Source organism: Alligator sinensis, unplaced genomic scaffold, assembly GCF_000455745.1.
Source record: "Alligator sinensis unplaced genomic scaffold, ASM45574v1 scaffold386_1, whole genome shotgun sequence".
Classification (NCBI taxonomy): Eukaryota; Metazoa; Chordata; order Crocodylia; family Alligatoridae; genus Alligator; species Alligator sinensis.
In genome coordinates, this window is record NW_005841996.1 from 483733 (window position 1) to 501724 (window position 17992).

A 17992-nucleotide genomic window follows, 5' to 3' on the forward strand; every position below is an offset into this window, starting at 1 on the left:
GGCTGCAGATTGTTAGAGAGAAGGTTCAGGCTGGACATCAGGAGACATTACTTTACAGTTAGGGCTGCCAGGCTCTGGAATGGGCTCTCAAGTGAGGTGGTACTCTCTTCTACCTTGTGGGTCTTCAAGAGGAGGCTGGACAGATATTTGGCTGGGGTGGTATGACCCTGGCACCCATTCCTGCCCGGGGCAGGGGGTTGGACCTGAAGATTTGTTAGGTCCCTTCTGACCCTAAGAACTATGGATGCTATGAAAATAATGACTGGGAAAGGAAAGTTCCATTTACCTTTTGTCATGATAAAAGTTCAAGCAGACAGTGAATAAAATGAAAAAAATAATACAGTAAAAAATGAATAAAGCAAATACTTTTCTACATGGCATATAACCAGTGGAACTCATTGTCACAGGATATTATTGATGCTGAGATATTAGTAAAATCAGGCTGTTTACTTAAAAGTATATATATGCATTTATGTAAAAAATAAGAATATAATTTTAATATTATTATCTAAAATAAGTGTTATAGGAATATCAACTAGGATATTTCAGCACATAAACCATAAACTGCTGGACATTGAAACATTCCTAAACAGACATGATGTTGCACATTTTTTCATTAAGGGTCTGTCTACTTTCTGTTGAGAATTTGGTACTGTCCACTGTTCGGCTCAAGAAACCTGACCAGCTAGACTGTTTTTCTGAATTCTTATATTTCTAATCTTCATGTACCGATAAGTAGTAAAAATACATATGCATTAATTAATGTGTAACATTTATGTCTGGTTTAGAGCTGTGAAAAATTAATTATATTTTTTAGGATTTTCCCTTTAAATATAATGCTTTTTTGTTTTCTGCTCTTTATCATTCCCTAGATTTAGTTCAAGTGAATTGTTAACTGTTTTTAGTCCAGATTCTTAGCTGGTAAAAATTGTCATAGATTATTCAAAGCAAATAAAACTAAGTGCATACCAGCTGAAACTCTGTCCCCGCTTTTCTCATCTCCTCCTTTTCATCTTGAAATCACATATAAAATCTGATTTAAAAAAATATTTTTGATGCAAAACTGTTTGGATAAAAAAACAGGTAATTTTTTATTGAAGCTGGGTGCATTTTATGTTGAAAATAGGTCAGTTTTCACTTCAATGTGCATCTCGTTGCTTGAAAAAATAGATATCTTTTTACTTTCTTGCAAAATTGACAGAAAACACTGGTATTAAGTTGGCAGCTGCTATCAGTATTTTCTTGCAACTTTTTGGTCTGCTAATTGAAAGGTGAGACTATAATAATTGCATCTCTAGAAGATGAATTATGGATACATTGAATCTAATATTCCTTTCTCTTTTTTTTTAGAATTCGTAAATTGCCTAAAGCACTGAAGGAATGGCAGGCTTTTTATGACCTCAAAAAGAAGATTGATGATTTCACTGAGAGTTGTCCTTTGCTTGAAATGATGGCAAATAAAGTCAGTTCAGCATAATTCTTTAAAGATGAGATTAATTTGAAAATTTGTATATAAAAGAATATTTTATGAATATAAGATGTTTTCAACCTTTTTGATTTTTGTAAAAGATCAAAACAATTTTATGCAGGGTAAGATCTGATACGGTATAGTTATAGAAAAGTGGAAACAAAAGGCTTCATGGTTTAGTTCCATGAATGGTAATTACTTAAATGGAATGAAGATTTATATTATTCTAAGTGTGTGTGTGTGTTTTAAAAAAATATCTAATTACTTTGGACTTTTCTAGGCCATGATGCCAAGACACTGGGAAAGAATTGCACAAGTAACTGGACATATCTTTGATATTAACTCTGAAAGTTTCTCTCTGAAGAACATAATGGATGCCTGTTTGCTAAAGTATAAGGAAGATATTGAGGTAGACACACATACCGTTTTTAAATATTGGCTTTGTGATCTGGGATTCACTGCTTTTCAGTTTTCTTCATTTCTATGTAGCTTTGTAATGCAAACAAATATGACTTTCCTTATAACATTCATTTGAAGCATGGAATTTGACAGCTGATTATAACAACAGTATTTAGTTTACCTCCTTTGATTGAACATATAAAAACATTCTCTTAGTCTGTGGCTTGTTCTCTTACTTTGTGACTCTAGTGGTAGCAGTGCATGCTGGTGGAGTTGAAGGCCACAGGTTCAGCCCCAGCCCTTAACTCTTTTTCTAGTGATCTGTGCACTAAATCCAACCTGAAGGGCCATTGACCCAATTCTGGTCATAGGCTGTAAAAACAAATCCAGCTGATCCTGTCATCACACAAAGGGTGCTTTGCAGGGAGGATGAGAAAGTTTGATGGAAAGTTGTATGAGAGCCACAAACTGAGTCTGAGGGCCCTGCCACATATTCCAGTGACAGCTGGATAGAAACCAGCTCTAGAATCGTTAGTCTCCCACAATATTCTTGCAAAGAAGCTGTAGCAGGCTTACCTTTCAGAGCTTGGGTTGAGTCCCAGGCTTGAGATCCTGCTGTTTTGACTGGTGGAGCCCATCCACCAGTCAGGAGGCAGCAAGAGAAAACCTCAAGCCCCCTTTTCTGAGGAGAGGGGGAGAAGAGCTCTTCCAGACCTGATTGAAGACTGCAAACTGTCAGGTCCAGAAGACTTCAGGGATGGAGTCCTGGAGCATATAAAAGGAGCTGCATGCCCAGCACAAGGGAGATGAGTCAAGGACTGAGAGGAGAGAAGAGCGGGGTTTAGAAGAGCTGAGGAGAGCTGCAAAGCAGGGCGAAGCAGTAGCCCAGGAAGAGCCCCTGAAGACTTCTATCAGCAGGGAGCGGGGGATGGCTCTAGTGGTTAGGTTCTCAGTGCACAGCACAGCACAAGGTGTCCAGACCCTGGGAACTGCGTGAAGCAGCTTGGGTCTGCGACCTGTGGTGTGTGGCCAGAGACATGGTGCACAGGCCGGTGCATGGAGCAGGACCTTTGGAGCCCCTGGGGCAGCTCAGGTCCTCAACCCCCAGAGTGAGGCTGGGAGCTCAGTGCAGGAGGTGCTGCATGGAGGGTGAGAGACCCTGGGAGCTGCTTGAGGTGGATCGGGTCTACAGCTGCTGACACGGAGCTGCAGCTCAGTGCAAACGACACAGCCCAGAAGGTCCGGGAACAGACCAAGCCCCAGTGCTGCACAAGGCTGTCCAGGCCTCCAACCCCTAGCATAAGGCGAAGCACCCACTACACACAGCGGTGCCTGTGGGCCTAAGCCAGGATGGCGGCAGCAGAAAAAAACCCAGCAGGGACAGAGCTTGACCGGGAGAACAAGAAGGAACCCTCCGGGACTGCGGAGTAATAGTAAGTTACCCTGGAGAGAGGGTCCCCACAGGGGAGCACCCCCCCGCCCCAAACTGGGTATGGTATATCTGTGTATATATATATATATTATAAGGTTTATTGTTTTGTAAACTTGTACATAGATTATATATATATGTCCTTACACTTTAATGGTTTTGTTGTGATAATAAATCTTGTATATAGTAAAGTAATTGATTGACTGGATCTGACTCTATAGGGGACACAACAGCCATAGGGGACAGCACGCTGCCCTGCCAATAATTCCCTCAATTGGAGAGGGAAGTACAAACCCATGTACACCCGGGCTACAAAGCTAAGAAAGTACAGGTTGGATGAATGGACTCTAAGGTGGCCAGAAAACTGGCTGGACCATTGGACTCAAAGGGTAGTAATCAATGGCTTGATGTGTAGTTGGCAGTTGGTATCAAGTGAAGTGCCCCAGGGGTTGGTCCTGGGGCCTGTTTTGTTTCATAATTTCAATATCTTTATCAACAGTCTGGAGAATGGGATGGAGTGCACCCTCAGCAAGTTTGTGGATGACACAAAACTACATGGCATAGTACATAGGCTGGAAGGTGGGACTAGGGTTCAGAGAGCCGTTAACAAATTGGAGGATTGGACCAAAAGAAATCTCATGTGGTTCAATAAGGACAAGTGCCAAGTCCTGCACTTAGGATGGAACAGTCCAGGGCCATCCCTAGGCAGGGGGTGAATCAGGGTGACTGCCCCGGGCCCCGCGCTTTGGGGGGCCCCACGGAGCCAGGTTGGCTTCACATCAGGTCACTCACCACCCCCCCAACCCCTGCTGCTGCCATGTCTAGCCCCTGCACAGGCTGATTTGCGCCAGGCCCCACACCCTGCTACGGTCATCTCTGGAACAATCTCATGCACCAGTACAGGCTGGGGGCTGACTGGCTGGGCAGCAGCTCTGCAGAAAAGGACCTGGGAGTTACAGTGGGCAATAAGATGAATATGAGACAACAGAAACAAAACCTTGTTGTCATGAAGGCTAACCGCATGCTGGGCTGCGTTAGTAGGAGTGTTGCCAGCAGATCAAGAGAAGTGATTATTCCCCTCTATTCAACAGTGGTGAGGCCACATCTCTGTTGCCCTGTGGGGTGAGGCCAACTCTCAGGATCTCAATATTGCGCTGTTATACAGGAGGGTGTGACACAATTGCTCATATACAAACACACAAATCAATTAGGTACATACACGCACACACTACCAGCTCTGGCACATACACACCTATCACCAATTCAAGTACATATACTATACACCCCAAAAGTTAGACACAGATCACTAATTCATATATCATGCATACAATGACGTGTGTGTGTGTATATATATATACATATACATACACACACACACTCACCAGTTCACACACATACAACCCACCTACACACAGGTAAGTTCCTAACTTGGATGGTACAGTGTGTATGTGTGTGCTTGGGGTACCTTGGACACTTGGGGGAAGGTTCAGGTGAGAGAGAGAGAGTTAAAGCGTAGGGAGTGGAAGTTGCCAGAACCGGGATTAGAACTGGTGGACTACAGAGAAGCTGGCTGAGGAACTGAGGCTTGGGTTTACTCAAGGTAGACTGGGGTTGGAAACTGCAGCAGAGAGCTGAGATATTGGGTGGGGAGGACAGATAAGTGGTGGCAAGGAGGAGACAGCCAGGAAAGAAACTGAGGCAGAAACCTAGTTGCTCAGGTGAAAAGGAAAAGGCAATGGGGATAAGACAGTGGCAAAGAAACAGGGGGTTTGGAGGCAGAGAGGAGCTCAGGACAGGTGTTGGAGGTGGCAGTGAGCCAGAAGCAAGAGAGGGAGAAATGAGACTGAAGTTAGAGGGGTGAGGAGCAGAGATTGCAGCAGGGCCAAACCATAGTAAAGCAAAACCCAACTTAGGGGTCCACATAACAGTTTTATTAAACAGACAACACTACACAGCCCCAAGAAGTTATTGGTTCTCACACACACACACAAGAACTTACAATGGCAGCAGGAGAAAGAGACTCAGTGGAAGGGCTGGAGTCCAGGTAGGGAAGAGAAGCAGAGTCCAAGTCCTTGGTTGAAGAGGGGTTGGGGTGCTGGCTACCTATCCAGGCTGGAAAGGGGTCCTTGTCCAGTAGGTGTTGTCCAGAGGGGGGTTGCCAGCAGGGCCTCTGGGTGGATAGGTGGTGTGGCATGGTGCTGGTCCAGGTGAAGAGGGCGTCCCACTGGGTCTGCCTTCACTGCCCCTTTTTATAGGGGCAGACCTTGTGTGACCCTAGTGATAGGAGGCATACCCAGGCAAAGGTCAGCCCCTGGCATACTGAGCACGTGTGCTCCATGCAGGGATGTGCAGTTTCGGGTGTCTGTAATGGTGGAGTACAATGGTAGAGTTGCTGGTTCTGCAGGGTCTTTTGTCTTTCAAATGCTGGGTTCTTGTCTCTGTTCCTGGGTGAGGTCCATGGTTCCTGAATAAATCAATGCGAGGTGATGGCCTGGTCATTACAGGCCATTCAGTAGAGGCCTGCTACCATTGTATTTCAGTCATTCCCAATCACTCTCATTCATCCAGGAACCAATTTACATGGGAGGGGTACATGAATCATACAGTTGCAACACAGGGGATGCCCGGGCAGAGGACAGAAGATGGAGGCTTGACATACAAAATGGAAACTTGACATAATTTACGCTAACTTACATATACAGGCCTAAAACAGTAATCACACAATATAAAAGCAGTACAAACATAATAATTATCACTTATAAAACAGTGCGTATCAATATCAAAATAGCAGGGAACTTATTTGCAAAGAGGGGAGAGAAAAATAAAACTTACTACCTAAAATAAAATGTTAAAGCTTATCCTACATCTTAGCGTACTTGTACTTATCTATAGGGAATAGAGAGGGAGAGAAAAAGTCAGAAATGGTTGGGGAAGGGGAGGGAATGCATTTTAAAATAAATAAAAAAAGAAAAACTGGGGGTTTTGCTACATCTGGAGTACAGGTTTAGGTTAGATACTGGAGAAAAAAATTCTCACTAGGAGGGTAGTAAAGGACTGGAAAGGGTTACCCAGAGAGGTTCTGGAATCTCCATCCTTAGAGGTTTTTAAGACCTGGGTAGATAAAGTCTTGGCTGGGATGATCTAGTTGGGGATAGTTCTGATTTGAGCAGGGGGTTGGATTAAATGATCTCCTAGTGGTCTCTTCCAATCCTAATTTTCTATTGTTCTATGATTCTAAAAATGAATGGCTGATATAAATCTGGCCCTTCTAAAGAATTCCTTTTTTTACTATTTATAAGACTAATTGTGTTCTTTTATTGCTACTTATTTATAGTGTTGTTTGTCTTTGAAGAGATCAGTCTTTTTTTAGGCGTGATCCTGTGAGACACTGGGTGCATCTACACATGACGCAACGTTGCCATAGCAACGCACTATGGGGACCTAGCTTTGGCAGGCACAAACCGTGATGCTGCAGCTACATCGCTGTAGCAATGCTCACCCTCAGTATACTGTGTTGCTATGGTGACATGTTGGTTAAAAATAACTGTGCGATGCTGGCACAGCGCAGTATGAGCTATCACTGCACCATCATTCAGTATTTCTAAAAGGAAATACTAAATGATCACATTCCTTTTGGAAATATTAAATGATGGCTCAGTAATGATGGAGCCATAGGGGCACATGTAGATGCACCCACTGAGCATCTTCTACTCCACTAACTGTAGAAGTGGAGGGTACATGTGAGGAATATAGGAGAGCAGGATTCTTGCATATATTTCAAGTCCAGTCTTTTCAGAGGAATGGAAGTGTTGAGCCCCAGCTCAAGTCTGGGATCGTGCCCAGTATGCAAAAGCCAATAAAGATACCAGGGGTGAAAGTATAAAGAAGATTTATTGCTAGCAATACAAGGTGCAAGCGGAATAATTTCACGTAACAAGCACACAGATTCTTAATTCTAAGCATCTTTTATACAGGAGTATTGGACCTTCATAAGCATTCTTGTTTGCTAATTGGTTATAAGGGAGTGACGCAAGGAGTTCTTTACTGAGCATCTCTATACCTGTGTTTTAGCCATGTATCTCATTTACATACATGTATGTTTCATTAGCATACCTTCTCCCCACCTAGGGGTGTGAATCTTAATATTTAAATCAGCTCCTTGCCCTAGTCCACTGATTCTGCTTTTGTTTTCAAGCCTCCTTTATCTAAGACTGTCTCCTCCTTATCATTGCAGATGGGCATTAGTTACATAACAGAGACTTTTGCTTGGGCTTTGTGTAGTGGTTTCTAGGTCAAACCTGACAAGCCCACCCCAGCATTAGTCAGCTCCCGGGGTCAGGGAACAATTTGTCGTACACAGCTGCCTGGCTGACTGGGAGCAAATTTTCTCCTGGCCAGCCATCTACATGTGCCTTGCTGTGCAGTAACTGCTCGGCAGTTAATTTGCTACCTGCATTTGCTGCACAGTAAGTCTGGACATGTAAATGGTAGTGCTTACTGTGCAGCAATTGCTCTACTGTGCAGTAAAGCTTCTCATGTAGATATGCCCACTGTAGAGTATACAGAGGTGCAGAATATTCCAACTAAAATACATGTCTCCTGCCACCTCTTCTCTCCCTTAACCCTATTTGAGACCAAAAGAGTATTTTATTACCAGTCTCTCCATCAGATTAGTACAATATGGAATGGTTAACATAAATTCAGCTTGCCATTTCTATGTGGATAACTCCGTACCTCAGACCAATCCCCTTGTCCCCAAGCTAAATTCTTAGCTTGTTTCTCTGGCATCTCTTCATGGATGTCTATGTGCCTAAAACAGACTCTTAAAGCACATCTATGCTGCAGTGATGATTTGTCCTAGCCAGGCTGCTCCCCAGGGCCTCCTTCCCACTCACTCGTGCACACACAATGCAAACCTAAAATTGCTGGTGGGCTAATTCTGGGAGCTGTCTCCAGCAGCTGCTCTCAAGCATCTTAAGGTTGGTAGAGATTGGTTCCCAAGAATGGTCTCACTGGCACACTTCTGGATTTAAAACATAAAAGTAATGAAGTGGGAGTAAAAATGGTCCTGCTGGGACATGTTGCCATCACAATGTAAATGACTCCTTAACGCCCCTCAGTCCCACCAACTCCTCTTTGCCATGATCTTCCAGAATTGCAGGCCAGACCACCATTCTGACTAGTGCTTACACCTCTGTAACCTGGACATCACCTTAGACCTAGACCTCAGTGTAGGTTCTCACCTCCAGGCTGCGCCTAAATGTTAGAGATTCTTACTGCACAACACCTCTAATATGCAGCCTTTTGTATTAATTTCCACAGCTAAAATCCATGTCTAAACCCTCTTTATCTTGTCTTTATGGCTACAACATCCCTTGTTCTGGTCTTGACAAATTTTGGCCCATTCATGTTCACCCTGAATTCTGCTTCAGAGATCATTTTCTTAACTCAGCATTTTGACCGTGTCACCCTTCCTATATTGTTTCCTGACTCCCTCTTCTATATCACAACCAACGTGAGCTGTTTGTTTTCATCTTCAAGGACTTATATGATTTTTCTCATGATTTGTCTTCACTACTTGAAATCTCCCATTCAATACTGACAGGTCAGCGCTAGCCTCTACCATCCAGCTGTTAAATTTTCAAATGTGAACCTGTTATTCTGTGCCTATGCCTGTGTTTAGGGGGGGTTCGCCATCATCACCCAGTAAGCTGTACTTCAAATTCCTCCTTAATTCTCCTTTGCCATAGTACTCACAAATACTTAACTGTGAATAAACTGCTGATGGGCAGGAAGACAAGAAATTGCCCCTGTATAATGTTATCTTGTCCTTGTACTCCTTGCCAGTCTGTATCCCTTCATTGCCTCTTACCTTATGCTTAAAGTATAAGTTCCTTGAAGCAAGGACTGGCTATTCTGTGCTGGTATTATGTTTAGGGTGACTGGAGCTTTTAGGTGATAAAATAATGCAAATGTATTATAATAGCATGACATAGAGCTGTATTTTCTTAAAAAGCCCCTATGGTTTTATTCTCAGTGAAATGCATTTTCCGGGCTCTAAACATTCTAATAATGGGTGGGTTAGTCTTATAGGCTGTGTCCCCATATGCAGACATGTGTAGTTTGTGGCTCCACAAACAGCATATGTGGAATATTAAAATGTGGCAAAATTTTCTACTGGTAGCAAAAAAAAAACCCTGGAAAAAAGCAGCACAGGCTACAATATCGTGTGCCAGAATAAATGGAGGCTTGGTCCTCCAGGTAGAAACTCTGGAGGAATCTACTCCTCCATTTGTGCCCTGGCTGCTCCAGCATGCTGGGAGCCAGGAGGAGCTAGGCAAGAGCCAACCAAAGTGGTACACAGAGTCCTTCAACAAAGTGAAAATGCAGGGATGTGTGCTGCGGCACAAAGTAGCGATACAAATTTTTGCTAATGCAGGTAATGCTAACGCATGCCTCTGCACATCTGGACATGGCCGGCCATAGAGTCCTACTTGAAGGTTCAGAGTTTCCCAACCTAACCTAAGCTAAAAAATTATTACTTCCCTGTTTTTTTAAAGACATTTAGCTCTTGTACACAGAACATGAACCAAATCAATTACAATTAAATCTGAAATAGTCAAACTGAGGATTTTTGAGTAAATTGGAAGTTGAAGAAAATGAACTTGCCCATTAGTGTCACCTCAGCAGTGACTCTTGATCTTTTCTTCTCCTTCCCCACTATATATGTTAATCTTATTCTCACCTTTCTTCTTGAGCCATTGAGCATTGCAATTAGTTTGTTTGCTCTCTTTTATCATAAACTGTCGGATTCTCTATGATAGATTTACAATTTCTACAGACTGTCTCAGTAAGCTTTGGTTACTTGCAGTAATAAGTGATCCCATGTTGTATGCCGAAGCTGAAATTCCATTCAGGAGTTCTAAAGCTGTTTGTAAAGTCATTTAGCAGAACATTATTAATGAACCTGTCCCCAGTCATTGAATTTTGGTTTTTGTATTCAGTCAAGAAACTTGTTTATTCCATGGTATCTGTTTCTGATAAAATGGTTACAGGTGTAAAGGTTGCATTTTAGTCCTGGAAAACATTAGCTTTACATTTGTATGTCACTAGCTTCTCACTAAAGGAGAAGTCCAGTGGAATATTCGTTTATAAGGAATGCATTATTTTGATAATCTTATTATTAAATAAGGTTCTTAAATATATTTTATGGCTGTAAAAGTGAGAAACTGAATTTCCAGCTCACTTGATATGACTAATTTTTTCCACCTGATTTTTTTCCCCCCCATAATCCATGTGATTGATGTCTAGGGACCAGCCATCCAATCTGAGTTTATACCTATATTCGTAGAAGGGAGGTATTGTTTTAGAATTCAGAGTCTACATGTTACAAAACAAAAAGCAAAACAAAACAACCCCCCTCAACCCAAATCAGCACCCAACCCCCGCCCCCCAACCAAAACAAAGCAAAACAAAAAAACAAGCAAAGAATATTTTTTTGTTACATTGACATATACATCATCGTCCATGTAAGTGCATAGCCTTAGGTATGAAAAACAACTGTTCACTCACTTGGGTATGTACTTATCCAGACTTAATATAAACGATACTTGTTAGTTGTCCAGTGCTGTGGTATTGGCATCTCTGAAACTGCTGATTCTTATAAAAGATTTTAATATTCATAGCTCTGCCCAAATGTGCTTAACTCTTAGCCAGCACTGTGCAATCACAGTGATGATAATTCATAATAATTTTTAGTTGTTTGTTTTTTGCTTTTTATTCTGTGCTACATGTATATTGTCCTTTTTGAAGCCAAATTCAAGAAGGGACATCCTTTATACATATACTTAAGTCATGCTGAAATAATGGAACAAGCAGCTTTTTAAAATTGAGCATATGTTGTCCTGCTTAGGGATGAACTTAAATACAAATTTAAATATTTCTGGAACTGGAACCTTAGAACACGGCTAGTTCTTAGTACTTAGATGCTGAAATCTGAAGTGCTACATTAGGCAAAGTGGATTAAAATCAATTTTACAGGTATGTATTGTATTTTAAATATTGTGGTGGACTTTTGTCTTTTATGTCCTAATATCTTTTCTATTGTTTTCTGTTTGCACATGAAGATACTACTAATATTGGGGGCAGATGGATTTTTGAGAGACTTCATTATATTTTTAGGAGGTTCTTTCCATTCATAAAAGATAGAGATGGAAATTGTAACAGTATTGCTCATGAATTTTCATCTTGAATCATATACAGGTGCAATTGATGACCCTTTTTTAGAATGGAAATACTTGCTACAAGATTGCATTTTCGTTATCAGAGTTTTTGCTTGAGCTAGTGTATTTTAGGTCTTTATATTGCAGATGTTGTGGAGCTGGTATGGAACCAGAATTTCTGCTTCAAAATGTGGAACAACTTATCTTCATCATAATACACCATGACAGGTTTCATTACTTGTATAACAGAAAGGATCAAGGGGCAGGTGAATTTAAGAAGAAAGTGTTCAGGGATTTCTTGGTTTTCTGACATCTTGTGCACTTTCTCTCTTAATGAGATTGGTTTATGATTGATGGCTGCTTGCCCTTTGCTTTCTCTTCATTTTTTTCAAGTAGAAAGTAAATGCAAGAAATATATTTTATTTGGATGTAGAAATAGGTAGTAGCAGAAGAAAGATTGACCTCTGCCTATTTAAAAAAAAAAAATGAAAGACATACAAGGATTATATTTGTTGGTTTCAAAACTGCAAAAACTTCCAAAAGCCAGGGAATCATGACAAATTTGCCTATATAACTTGCATGTCTACATATAATTACATATGCAAGCCTCTGAAAGTCTGGTCTTTGATTTTAAACTGAATGTAAATGCAAACATTAAACTGTTAGAAAATGCTTTCAAATTAACATTTTAGAGAGCAATTAACCACAGTGTGGTATGAAACTGAGCCGAGAGGCAGTGAGCAGTAAGGTTTATTTATATAGTTCCTTTCATCGGAAAGGATCCCAAATGGAACATTTTGCAAACTGTTTTAAAAAGTACTGTAAATATAAACTATTGATATAGATATCATCTAGGTAGACAGTGAATGAGATGCCTGTTACTGGTACTTTTACTCTATGGCTTTGCACCGTTAGGCTACTGCCGCCTCAGCGATCCAGCTTCCCCTGAAACAAAAGTCTCACTGGGAAAAGAGATCCCGGGGCGCGCCTGACATTTGATAAGGAGGAGCTGTGTCTGGTCGTCAGTTAGTCCGGGCAAAGCTATCTAAGGCAGTCCCATCTGGGTCGCCAAAAACTGTTGAGCCCCAGCTCAAGTCTGGGATCGTGCCCAGTATGCAAAAGCCAATAAAGATACCAGGGGTGAAAGTATAAAGATTTATTGCTAGCAATACAAGGTGCAAGCGGAATAATTTCACGTAACAAGCACACAGATTCTTAATTCTAAGCATCTTTTATACAGGAGTATTGGACCTTCATAAGCATTTTTGTTTGCTAATTGGTTATAAGGGAGTGACACAAGGAGTTCTTTACTGAGCATGTCTCTATACCTGTGTTTTAGCTATGTATCTCATTTACATACAAGTATGTTTCATTAGCATACTTTCTCCCCACCTAGGGGTGTGATTTTTAATATTTAAATTAGCTCTTTGCCCTAGTCCTCTGATTCTGCTTTTGTTTTCAAGCCTCCTTTATCTAAGACTGTCTCCTCCTTATCATTGCAGATGGGCATTAGTTACATAACAGAAACTTTTGCTTGGGCTTTATATAGTGGATTCTAAGTCAAACCTGACAGAAGAGGCTGGTAAAACAGCTTCTGCAGTTCCCACAGACTAAAAATCTGTTTCCCCCTATATTTGTTGGGGTGAGTTTCCCAGAAGCTAGATTAGATTTATAAGGTTAGTAAACTTTGCAAGGATGGCTACAAGTAAAAAAACATATTTTTTTATCTTGGTTTTACTGGGTGCTGGTCAGCCGAGACAGATGTCCTTTAAACACCAAGGACTAAAGCTTAGTCTATATTACGAATTAGTTTGTAGAAACCCCTCATTCCTTCCCCTCATTCCCTACCCCCTGTGTGGAGTTAGTACACTTCAGTTGTTTTGGAGGCTCTATAGCTACATAGGCAGAAAAACTTTTCTGGTACCATATCCTACATCACCACCTGGGGGCCTAGCCATGATTTCATAGATTTCATAGACATTAGGGCTGGAAGGGACCTCGGAAAATCATCGAGTCCAGCCCCCTGCCCAAAGGGCAGGAAGTCAGCTGGGGTCATAGGATCCCAGCAAGATGAGCATCCAGTTAGCTCTTGAAGGTGTTCAATGTAGGCGCTTGAACCACCTCCGGTGGCAGGCTGTTCCAGACCTTGGGGGCTCGGACAGTAAAGAAATTCTTCCTTATGTCCAGCCTGAAACGGTCTTGTAGTAGTTTATGACCATTCGACCTAGTCGTCATCCCTTGGGGCGCTCTGGTGAACAAACGTTCCCCCAGATACTGGTGGTCACCCCTGATAAACATATAGGTGGCCATCAGATCACCCCTGAGCCTGCGCTTTTCCAGGCTAAAGAGCCCCAGGGCTCTCAGCCTGTCATCGTAGGGTCTGCTTCCCTGACCTCTGATCATGCGTGTGGCTCTTCTGTGGACTCTCTCAAGCTTCTCCACATCCTTTTTGAATTGTGGAGCCCAAAACTGGACGAAGTACTCCAGCTGTGGCCTCACTAAGGCCGAGTACAAGGGGAGAATGACGTCCCGGGATTTTCTTGAGAAGCATCTATGGATGCAAGCCAGCGTTTTGGTCGCTTTACTAGCCGCAGCATTGCACTGCAGGCTCATGTTCATCTTGTGGTCAATGATGACCCCCAAGTCTCTTTCTTCCATAGTGCTAGCCAACATAGCACTGCCGAGCCTATAAGAATGCTGCAGGTTTTTCTTCCCAAGGTGGAGAACCTTGCATTTATCGGCGTTGAACACCATCAGATTCTCATCCGCCCACTTGCTGAGCCTGTCCAGGTCAGCCTGGATCACCCGGCTGTCTTCTGGTGTGGATGCTTTGCCCCAAAGTTTGGTGTCATTGGCGAACTTGGCCAGTCCGCTTCTGACTCCAGTGTCCACATCATTAATGAAGATGTTGAACAGTATGGGTCCAAGGACAGAGCCTCGGGGGACCCCACTGGTCACAGGACACCATGATGAGTGACTTCCATCAATTACTACCCTCTGGGTCCGACCCCATAGCCAATTTTCCAGCCAGTGGATCGTGGAGGACCCAAGGCGACAATTGGCCAGTTTCTCCAAGAGGTGATCGTGGGAAACCAGATCGAAGGCTTTTTTGAAGTCAAGATATATGACATCAATCTCTTCTCCCTTGTCCAGGTGATAGGTCACCTGGTCGTAGAAGGAAATGAGATTGGTCAAGCAAGACCTACCCGCAACAAACTCGTGCTGGCTATCCCTTAAGATGATGCCTGCACAGCTGTCACTGCAGCAGCTCCACAATGTAGATAAGCACTAAAATGCCTTGTTCTTTAAAAAAAGGGCAAGGAGAAAACAAAGTTAAGTGCCTTGTATGTATGCTGCTTTTCACAAGAGGTAAGATGATTGCTTATTCAACCTTAATATTCAGTCTTACTGATTATTCAATTAGCCATGTCAATTTGTTTTCACGAGGAAACCTGCAGTCTGTGATAATTTGTAACCCTATTGTATGGATGTTGGGTGATTTACATGGAGTTTCTGCCCTCCTTCAGGGTCATGTCCCCCCCACTCCTAACTGAGACCCATATACCAGTGTTCATTCAGTGGTGTTCCTGAGGAGAATGCAGCATAGACTCTGTTCCCTAGTCTGTGTTGAATACCTGTTTAATATTCATACTGCACCTTTCTCACCCAGTCCCTGACACAGAATGCAAAGGTATATTTGACTACAGAGGCAAAAACAAATTCTGTCTTCAGGAACACTTGTGTTAAATTCAGTAACTTAAATTGTGATTGGCTAAATGTAACTGAAAACAGAGCTTGGCCATAAAGCAAATCAAGCATATTCCACTATTATAATAATAATTCTAATTTTAAGTCATTTTGAGAGAGAGTTCAGGGTTGCTACAACTCTCTTTCTCTGAACTTCAAATATAACCCTAGAATTCAAATTGTGTTCATGAGTATATATTTTATAATGGCTTCAGCAGAACATAATACAGTAAATTAATATTACGCAGGATATCTGTATCAGCGCTGTTAAAGAAAAGGATATTGAAGCAAAATTGAAACATGTCATCAATGAGTGGAGTACTCATGTCTTTACATTCAGCCAGTTCAAAACAAGAGGAGAACTGCTTCTGAAAGGATCAGATATATCAGAGAAGATAGCATTGATGGAAGACAGTCTCATGATATTGGGATCCCTTTTGAGCAACAGGTACAAAAAGTAACAAATAAATATTCTGTATATTATATAATTTATATACTACTAAGAACATCCTACTGTTTTTTGCTCATGTTAACATTACAGGTACAATGCACCATTTAAGCCCGCAATACAACAATGGGTTCAGAAATTGACCAATACCACAGAAATAATTGAAAACTGGATTATAGTACAAAACCTCTGGATTTACCTGGAAGCTGTGTTTGTTGGTGGAGACATTGCGAAACAACTGCCTCAGGTCTGTTGATTTACATTACATTTCCATCTTTGAAGACTTATAACAAGAGCTTAGTTAAAACACAGAATTTCTTAAACATCTTGAATAATAATAAAGTCCAAGCTTCCGGTCTGTACGTAGGCAAACTACCACAGGGAAATTCAGAGGGTGTTTTACCTGATTGTGGTCTATAGGGTTGGGCTTCTAGAACCTGAATCAAACTGATCAAATCAGAATTTAGAATTAAGCCTAAAATGCTGACTGTAACCCACTCCTGGGAGGGGGAGTAATTTCTGGCTAATTAAAAAAAACCTAACATATGGCCACATACCACCGTTTCCCAGATATTTATAGACAGTATAAATGATAATGTGAGCTCCTATTCTGCCTGAGACCAATCTTCACGCATTTCGTATCTGCTAAGAAAAGGAATAACTTTTTCAGGAGTCTGTGCATAAGAACATTACAAGCCCTGGGTAGATGCATAGGTGCATGTTGCACATGTAGGCCATTTTCAGTTACCCAAAAGCCCTTTCTGCACTTCCATGATACTAATTGTACAAAATGTAGGAGGTGATCTCTGTAACATTCTGGAGGAGGAAAAATCAAAGCAATGCAGTTTTACTGAACCCCTCTTTCTGCTTACTGTTTTGCAAGTGTGTATGACCAGCCAGAATTTGGCACGTAACACACAGGTGTTATGACCAGCACGTAGGTGGTCCAAAACAGTAGTTAGACCAGGGTTGTGTCAGAGATCTGGGCCAGAATCAAAGTCTGAAAAGTGAGCTGAAGGTCATAAACATGCAGTTCACACCAAAGTCAGGAAACAGGAGGAGTCTAGGGAAGACGCAGAACCTGCACTGAAGACCAGCTTGTATGGAAACTAGGTTGGGCACTGGAGAAAAAGCTTGGCCTTAGCAGACTTGCCCAAGGTCTATAGAAAATTCTTTGAATGGATGCTTGCAAGCAGTCTGTTAAGTCTTTTCATAGTTGACCATGAGAGAGTGTTGTGTGGGGACAAAGCTCATGTGGGGCCTGACCAAACCTAGTTAACTTGCGCTGAGGATATGGTTATCCACAGGATCCCTTAGTTCTTTTATGTGTAAAAAATGTGTAACTAAAACGCCCCAGTAATATTCTAAGGTATTTACATATATTTACTTGTATTTCACACTAAATGAATTATAATTAAAAATATATAACTTCTGTTTCCAAACTGTTAAATATGATTAGGATGAATTGTTTCTTGAACCTTACAGTATATTTTCAGGGTAATGTCATAGTGGAAACAATGGTCAGTTTTTGCAGATGACTAAATTCTCAAGTACAGCTAAGGAGTTTGGTAACTGCAGAAGCTACTTACTTCATACTGTATGAATGTTATTCGTATACAGTAAGAAAGAGTAAAAAGAAGTCACATGACCAAGCTCAGAAAAATAGTTCTTTCTTGCCCTTTTAGGATATGAAAATTCATTTTTTTCATTCACAACACTTTATGAATTGGATCATCATCAAATACTTAATTATTTAAAATTGGAGTAAAAAAGTCAATAATTGTTTAGAGGAGTGGCTACAGTGGAAATGCTATAATATAAGTGAAAAAAACACAGTACCATGAAGTCAATAGCCTTTTTGTGAGGAAGATGCGATTTGATTTTTCTAGTCAGAAACTGTCTGAAATCCTGTTATATAATTATGTGGGATAAGTTCATGCTGCACAACTTGGTGGATTGTAGAAATACTTAGACCGGGTCTAAACAAGCCAGGTTGGGTACCAGTAGCAGCATGGGTAGATCTAGACTTTTGAAAAGAGGGGTGCAGGTGAGGAGGAGCATCATCATATATAAAACAACATATATTTTTCATAGTTTCATAGTTGGTAGGGTCAGAAGGGACCTGAGGAGATCATCTAGTCCAACCCCCTGCCGTGGCAGGAAAGAGTACTGGGGTCAAACGACCCCAGCCAGATGTTCGTTCAGCCTCCTTTTAAATACCCCCAGGGTAGCAGCCAGCACCACTTCTTTTGGAAGTTGGTTCCAGGTCCTAGCCGCAG

At 41.6% G+C, this 17992-nt stretch overlaps 1 protein-coding gene across 1 annotated transcript in view; it reads left to right on the forward strand.

Moving 5' to 3' along the window:
* Window positions 1-17992, forward strand: part of LOC102384022 (dynein heavy chain 5, axonemal-like) — a 303673-nt gene that overhangs the window by 106248 nt on the left and 179433 nt on the right. The window contains exons 32-35 of the mRNA XM_025201485.1: window positions 1351-1462; window positions 1749-1877; window positions 15514-15713; window positions 15807-15960. Coding sequence (XP_025057270.1) covers window positions 1351-1462; window positions 1749-1877; window positions 15514-15713; window positions 15807-15960 — 595 coding nt within the window. The remainder of the gene's footprint in view (window positions 1-1350; window positions 1463-1748; window positions 1878-15513; window positions 15714-15806; window positions 15961-17992) is intronic.